Source organism: Oncorhynchus masou, chromosome 1 (genome assembly GCF_036934945.1).
Source record: "Oncorhynchus masou masou isolate Uvic2021 chromosome 1, UVic_Omas_1.1, whole genome shotgun sequence".
In the NCBI taxonomy this organism is placed as follows: domain Eukaryota; kingdom Metazoa; phylum Chordata; class Actinopteri; order Salmoniformes; family Salmonidae; genus Oncorhynchus; species Oncorhynchus masou.
This window is the reverse complement of record NC_088212.1, coordinates 7,865,103-7,872,950: the sequence shown is the minus strand read 5'-3', so window position 1 is coordinate 7,872,950 and position 7,848 is coordinate 7,865,103. Positions and strand designations below refer to the sequence as shown.

Here is a 7,848-nt window from a genome sequence, read left to right as displayed (position 1 = left end):
TCAGGAACGTTAAATTCCCATAGTGTCTACGCAGCCAAACACAGATCTATGAACATATTATATCGTCTCAAAATGGGCAAAATCTCAACCGTTTTATAGGGTATATAAAATACGAGCCTTGGAAGCCTAAACTGAACGAAACAGATGTTGTAGAAGGCTGGCCAGACGAGACAAAACGAAAGATTTGCACTTCAGCAAATGTGACACTCCCTCACAGGACACTAACATTAGCTACGTTTCCATAAACTTGTCCTGCGATTTTCTTTGTCGACATTTAGAATGTTCGGCATATACAATAGATGGGACAATATGCCTGCTGTGATGCGTTTCCATTGAACTGTCGTGTCGTTAAAAACAGCTGGACGTAATGACCTCACACACACACAAACTTTTTCGCTGAAACCCAGTGTCGAATAAAATGAAGTGGTGGATGTGTTTCCATGATCCATTTAGGCATATTGCGCATGAATACATCTGCGACAGCCTGTATGTATACCAGGGTTCCCCAACTGGCAGCACCCGGGCCGAACTTGGCCCACACACGGTTTTATTTGGCCCCCAAGTTTTCTGAGCAAAAATAATAATAATATTGTTTGAATTTTTATTGTTTGACATAACTCACTGTATAATTTGGTTTTAAATCAAAAAGTCCTATATCATGCTGTTTGTTACAGGGCGAATAATAAATTCCACAGCTGGCAATTTCAAAATGTATGTACAGTGGGGCAAAAAAAGTATTTAGTCAGCCACCAATTGTGCAAGTTCTCCTACTTAAAAAGATGAGAGGCCTGTAATTTTCATCATAGGTACACTTCAACTATGACAGACAAAATGAGGAAACAAAATCCAGAAAATCACATTGTAGGATTTTTAATGAATTTATTTGCAAATTACGGTGGAAAATAAGTATTTGGTCAATAACAAAAGTTTCTCAATACTTTGTTATATACCCTTTGTTGGCAATGACAGAGGTCAAACATTTTCTGTAAGTCTTCACAAGGTTTTCACACACTGTTGCTGGTATTTTGGCCCATTCCTCCATGCAGATCTCCTCTAGAGCAGTGATGTTTTGGGGCTGTTGCTGGGCAACACAGACTTTCAACTCCTTCCAAAGATTTTCTATGGGGTTGAGATCTGGAGACTGGCTAGGCCACTCCAGGACCTTGAAATGCTTCTTATGAAGCCACTCCTTCATTGCCCAGGCGGTGTGTTTGGGGATCATTGTCATGCTGAAAGACCCAGCCACGTTTCATCTTCAATGCCCTTGCTGATGGTAGGCTTTGTTACTTTGGTCCCAGCTCTCTGCAGGTCATTCACTAGGTCCCCCCATGTGGTTCTGGGATTTTTGCTCACCATTCTTGTGATCATTTTGACCCCACGGGGTGAGATCTTGCGTGGAGCCCCAGATCGAGGGAGATTATCAGTGGTCTTGTATGTCTTCCATTTCCTAATAATTGCTCCCACAGTTAATTTCTTCAAACAAAGCTGCTTACCTATTGCAGATTCAGTCTTCCCAGCCTGGTGCAGGTCTACAATTTTGTTTCTGATGTCCTTTGACAGCTATTTGGTCTTGGCTATAGTGGAGTTTGGAGTGTGACTGTTTGAGGTTGTGGACAGGTGTCTTGTATACTGATAACAAGTTCAAACGGGTGCCATTAATACAGGTAACAAGTGGAGGACAGAGGAGCCTCTTAAAGAAGAAGTTACAGGTCAGTGAGAGCCAGAAATCTTGCTTGTTTGTAGGTGACCAAATACTTATTTTCCACCATAATTTGCAAATAAATTCATTAAAAATCCTACAATGTGATTTCCTGGAGAAAAAAAAATCTAATTTTGTTTGATATAGTTGAAGTGTACCTATGATGAAAATTACAGGCCACTCTCATCTTTTTAAGTGGGAGAACTTGCACAATTGGTGGCTGACTAAATACTTTTTTGCCCCACTAAGTGATTGAAACATTGTTCTAAGTGTTGATTGTTTGAAATATCTGATTTTGAGGATAGATTCTGAATACATTTTTGGAAAGCTAATTATTGATTATATTAATAAACAATTAACTATAAGCTTGGGTTACTATACAGATCTAAGCACATTGGGCCAGTAACTGAAATCTCGCTGGTTCGAATCCCCAAGTCGGCAAGGTGGAAAAATCTGCCGTTCTGCCCTTGAGCAAGGCAGTTCATAATTTGCGGGTTATTTCATTATTATTATTAGACAGTTGCATTATTATTCTTGTTACTAAGTATAGTTTTTTTTCCATTTTTTTTTCATTTAGATTCTTGAAAACAAGATGGTGGATCAAGAGATTTCATCGTTGATCTGAAATATCCTAATTGGATGGTGAAACTTCTGTAAAGAAAGAAGACAATCGTTTGTCCTGCATTTTTATAGTTGAAAACTAGATTTAGCCAGCAGTAGGCATTAATAATGAAATGTGGAGTGGATGATTTTTTGCCCCATTACACACGCTACCATGTCCCATTACACACCCACCCGTGTCCCATTACACACGCTACAGTGTCCCATTACACACGCTACAGTGTCCCATTACACACGCTACAGTGTCCCATTACACACGCTACCATGTCCCATTACACACCCACCCGTGTCCCATTACACACGCTACAGTGTCCCATTACACACGCTACCATGTCCCATTACACACCCACCCGTGTCCCATTACACGCACAGTGTCCCATTACACACGCTACAGTGTCCCATTACACACGCTACCATGTCCCATTACACACCCACCCGTGTCCCATTACACACGCTACGGTGTCCCATTACACACGCTACAGTGATTTTTTTTTTGGGGGGGGGGGCGCCATTGCTTTTGTCTAATTACCTGGGTCAATGGAAACCTGCTCACTGATGAAGATGTAGATGACATAGATCAGTGTTTCTCTCCCCAGGCGCAATCGGCTAAGACAGCTACAATGACAAAGACTCAGAAAACACAACGACCAATTTCTGTTTACAAAAAAAAAAAAAAATCATTTACTTTCCACATAATGCCATCATTTATTATAGATGCCATAACATCACATCATGACCCAGCTTCACATAATGACCCTGATCTACTGCTACACAAAGTACGCTGCCAAGGCAGCCATCTTGTCTTTAGGTTTCTTTTCCCTGCGCCCTCTGCCCCTGCCCCGCCCCCCTCGCCGCGCACCCCCGCCGCGGGTCATGGAGGGGTGTCTCATGGTGGCGTGTTTCAGTTCAACCAGGTCCTGGAAGACTGGATCACAGAACACACAGCCACTGTGTTGCGTCTCTCCGGCAGGGAGCGGGGAGCGCGTCTTGTTGAAGTCCACCGCTACCAGGGACGCTTCACATGCCTCACAGCTCTCCTGGGTTACCTAGGAGACGGGGGGGGGAGAAGGGAGTGAACACAGCAAGAGGAGACGAGGGGTGGGGATGGGGGGGGGATGAACACAGCAAGAGGAGACGAGGGGTGGGGATGGGAAGGGGGGGGAGTGAACACAGCAAGAGGACACGAGGGGTGGGGATGGGAAGGGGGGAGTGAACACAGCAAGAGGGAGGGGTGGGGATGGGAAGGGGGGAGTGAACACAGCAAGAGGACACGAGGGGGGGTGGGGATGGGAAGGGGTGGGGGGGGAGTGAACACAGCAAGAGGAGACGAGGGGTGGGGATGGGAAGGGGGGAGTGAACACAGCAAGAGGACACGAGGGGTGGGGATGGGAAGGGGGGAGTGAACACAGCAAGAGGACACGAGGGGGTGGGGATGGGAAGGGGGAGGGGTGGGGATGAACACAGCAAGAGGACACGAGGGGTGGGGATGGGAAGGGGGAGTGAACACACAGCAAGGGGGGAGGACAGCAAGAGGGGGTGGGGATGGGAAGGGGTGGGGATGGGAAGGGGGAGTGAACACAGCAAGAGGACACGAGGGGTGGGGATGGGAAGGGGGGGGAGTGAACACAGCAAGAGGACACGAGGGGGGGTGGGGATGGGGATGAACACAGCAAGAGGGAGGGGTGGGGATGGGAAGGGGGGAGTGAACACAGCAAGAGGACACGAGGGGTGGGGATGGGAAGGGGGGAGTGAACACAGCAAGAGGACACGAGGGGTGGATGGGGGATGGGCAAGAGGACACGAGGGGTGGGGATGGGAAGGGGGGAGTGAACACAGCAAGAGGACGACGAGGGGTGGGGATGGGGATGGGAACGAGGGGTGGGGATGGGAAGGGGGGGAGTGAACACAGCAAGAGGAGACGAGGGGTGGGGATGGGGAGGGGAAAGGGGAGTGAACACAGCAAGAGGAGACGAGGGGTGGGGATGGGAAGGGGGGGAGTGAACACAGCAAGAGGACACGAGGGGTGGGGATGGGAAGGGGGGGGGGGGTGAACACAGCAAGAGGGAAGAAAGAGAGAGAGAGAAAAGAGAGAGAACTGTTATAAGGGGCGGCAGGTAGCCTATTGTGTTGGGTCAGTAACCGAAAGGTTGCTGGATCGAATCCCTGAGCTGACAAGGTAAAATCTGTCATCCTGCCACTAAACAAGGCAGTTAAACCACTGTTCCTAGACCAGTTAACCCACTGTTCCCCTGTTCCTAGACCAGTTAACCCACTGTTCCTAGACCAGTTAACCCACTGTTCCTAGACCAGTTATACCCACTGTTCCTAGACCAGTTAACCCACTGTTCCTAGACCAGTTAACCCACTGTTCCTAGACCAGTTAACCCACTGTTCCTAGACCAGTTAACCCACTGTTCCTAGACCAGTTAACCCACTGTTCCTAGACCAGTTAACCCTCTGTTCCTAGACCAGTTAACCCACTGTTCCTAGACCAGTTAACCCTCTGTTCCTAGACCAGTTAACCCTCTGTTCCTAGACCAGTTAACCCACTGTTCCTAGACCAGTTAACCCACTGTTCCTAGACCAGTTAACCCTCTGTTCCTAGACCAGTTAACCCACTGTTCCTAGACCAGTTAACCCACTGTTCCTAGACCAGTTAACCCACTGTTCCTAGACCAGTTAACCCACTGTTCCTAGACCAGTTAACCCTCTGTTCCTAGACCAGTTAACCCACTGTTCCTAGACCAGTTAACCCACTGTTCCTAGACCAGTTAACCCACTGTTCCTAGACCAGTTAACCCACTGTTCCTAGACCAGTTAACCCACTGTTCCTAGACCAGTTAACCCACTGTTCCTAGACCAGTTAACCCACTGTTCCTAGACCAGTTAACCCACTGTTCCTAGACCAGTTAACCCACTGTTCCTAGACCAGTTAACCCACTGTTCCTAGACCAGTTAACCCTCTGTTCCTAGACCAGTTAACCCACTGTTCCTAGACCAGTTAACCCACTGTTCCTAGACCAGTTAACCCTCTGTTCCTAGACCAGTTAACCCTCTGTTCCTAGACCAGTTAACCCACTGTTCCTAGACCAGTTAACCCACTGTTCCTAGACCAGTTAACCCACTGTTCCTAGACCAGTTAACCCACTGTTCCTAGACCAGTTAACCCACTGTTCCTAGACCAGTTAACCCTCTGTTCCTAGACCAGTTAACCCACTGTTCCTAGACCAGTTAACCCACTGTTCCTAGACCAGTTAACCCACTGTTCCTAGACCAGTTAACCCTCTGTTCCTAGACCAGTTAACCCGCTGTTCCTAGACCAGTTAACCCGCTGATCCTAGACCAGTTAACCCGCTGTTCCTAGACCAGTTAACCCGCTGTTCCTAGACCAGTTAACCCGCTGTTCCTAGACCAGTTATACCCACTGTTCCTAGACCAGTTAACCCACTGTTCCTAGACCAGTTAACCCACTGTTCCTAGACCAGTTAACCCACTGTTCCTAGACCAGTTAACCCACTGTTCCTAGACCAGTTAACCCTCTGTTCCTAGACCAGTTAACCCACTGTTCCTAGACCAGTTAACCCTCTGTTCCTAGACCAGTTAACCCTCTGTTCCTAGACCAGTTAACCCACTGTTCCTAGACCAGTTAACCCTCTGTTCCTAGACCAGTTAACCCTCTGTTCCTAGACCAGTTAACCCACTGTTCCTAGACCAGTTAACCCACTGTTCCTAGACCAGTTAACCCACTGTTCCTAGACCAGTTAACCCACTGTTCCTAGACCAGTTAACCCTCTGTTCCTAGACCAGTTAACCCACTGTTCCTAGACCAGTTAACCCGCTGTTCCTAGACCAGTTAACCCGCTGTTCCTAGACCAGTTAACCCGCTGTTCCTAGACCAGTTAACCCACTGTTCCTAGACCAGTTAACCCACTGTTCCTAGACCAGTTAACCCACTGTTCCTAGACCAGTTAACCCACTGTTCCTAGACCAGTTAACCCACTGTTCCTAGACCAGTTAACCCTCTGTTCCTAGACCAGTTAACCCTCTGTTCCTAGACCAGTTAACCCACTGTTCCTAGACCAGTTAACCCTCTGTTCCTAGACCAGTTAACCCTCTGTTCCTAGACCAGTTAACCCACTGTTCCTAGACCAGTTAACCCACTGTTCCTAGACCAGTTAACCCACTGTTCCTAGACCAGTTAACCCACTGTTCCTAGACCAGTTAACCCACTGTTCCTAGACCAGTTAACCCTCTGTTCCTAGACCAGTTAACCCACTGTTCCTAGACCAGTTAACCCACTGTTCCTAGACCAGTTAACCCACTGTTCCTAGACCAGTTAACCCACTGTTCCTAGACCAGTTAACCCACTGTTCCTAGACCAGTTAACCCACTGTTCCTAGACCAGTTAACCCACTGTTCCTAGACCAGTTAACCCACTGTTCCTAGACCAGTTAACCCACTGTTCCTAGACCAGTTAACCCACTGTTCCTAGACCAGTTAACCCACTGTTCCTAGACCAGTTAACCCACTGTTCCTAGACCAGTTAACCCGCTGTTCCTAGACCAGTTAACCCACTGTTCCTAGACCAGTTAACCCACTGTTCCTAGACCAGTTAACCCACTGTTCCTAGACCAGTTAACCCACTGTTCCTAGACCAGTTAACCCACTGTTCCTAGACCAGTTAACCCACTGTTCCTAGACCAGTTAACCCACTGTTCCTAGACCAGTTAACCCACTGTTCCTAGACCAGTTTAACCCACTGTTCCTAGACCAGTTAACCCACTGTTCCTAGACCAGTTAACCCGCTGTTCCTAGACCAGTTAACCCGCTGTTCCTAGACCAGTTAACCCACTGTTCCTAGACCAGTTAACCCACTGTTCCTAGACCAGTTAACCCTCTGTTCCTAGACCAGTTAACCCACTGTTCCTAGACCAGTTAACCCACTGTTCCTAGACCAGTTAACCCACTGTTCCTAGACCAGTTAACCCACTGTTCCTAGACCAGTTAACCCACTGTTCCTAGACCAGTTAACCCACTGTTCCTAGACCAGTTAACCCACTGTTCCTAGACCAGTTAACCCACTGTTCCTAGACCAGTTAACCCACTGTTCCTAGACCAGTTAACCCACTGTTCCTAGACCAGTTAACCCACTGTTCCTAGACCAGTTAACCCACTGTTCCTAGACCAGTTAACCCACTGTTCCTAGACCAGTTAACCCACTGTTCCTAGACCAGTTAACCCACTGTTCCTAGACCAGTTAACCCACTGTTCCTAGACCAGTTAACCCACTGTTCCTAGACCAGTTAACCCACTGTTCCTAGACCAGTTAACCCACTGTTCCTAGACCAGTTAACCCACTGTTCCTAGACCAGTTAACCCACTGTTCCTAGACCAGTTAACCCACTGTTCCTAGACCAGTTAACCCACTGTTCCTAGACCAGTTAACCCACTGTTCCTAGACCAGTTAACCCACTGTTCCTAGACCAGTTAACCCACTGTTCCTAGACCAGTTAACCCACTGTTCCTAG

At 47.8% G+C, this 7,848-nt stretch overlaps 1 protein-coding gene across 1 annotated transcript in view; it reads right to left on the bottom strand.

Moving 5' to 3' along the window:
• Positions 1 to 2,684: 2,684 nt before the first annotated feature.
• LOC135511868 (DNA topoisomerase 3-beta-1-like) overlaps positions 2,685 to 7,848 on the bottom strand; it is a 31,230-nt gene continuing 26,066 nt past the window's right edge. The window contains 1 exon segment of the mRNA XM_064933409.1: positions 2,685 to 3,366. Within this exon segment, the coding sequence (XP_064789481.1) occupies positions 3,088 to 3,366 (279 nt within the window). The 3' untranslated portion in view covers positions 2,685 to 3,087.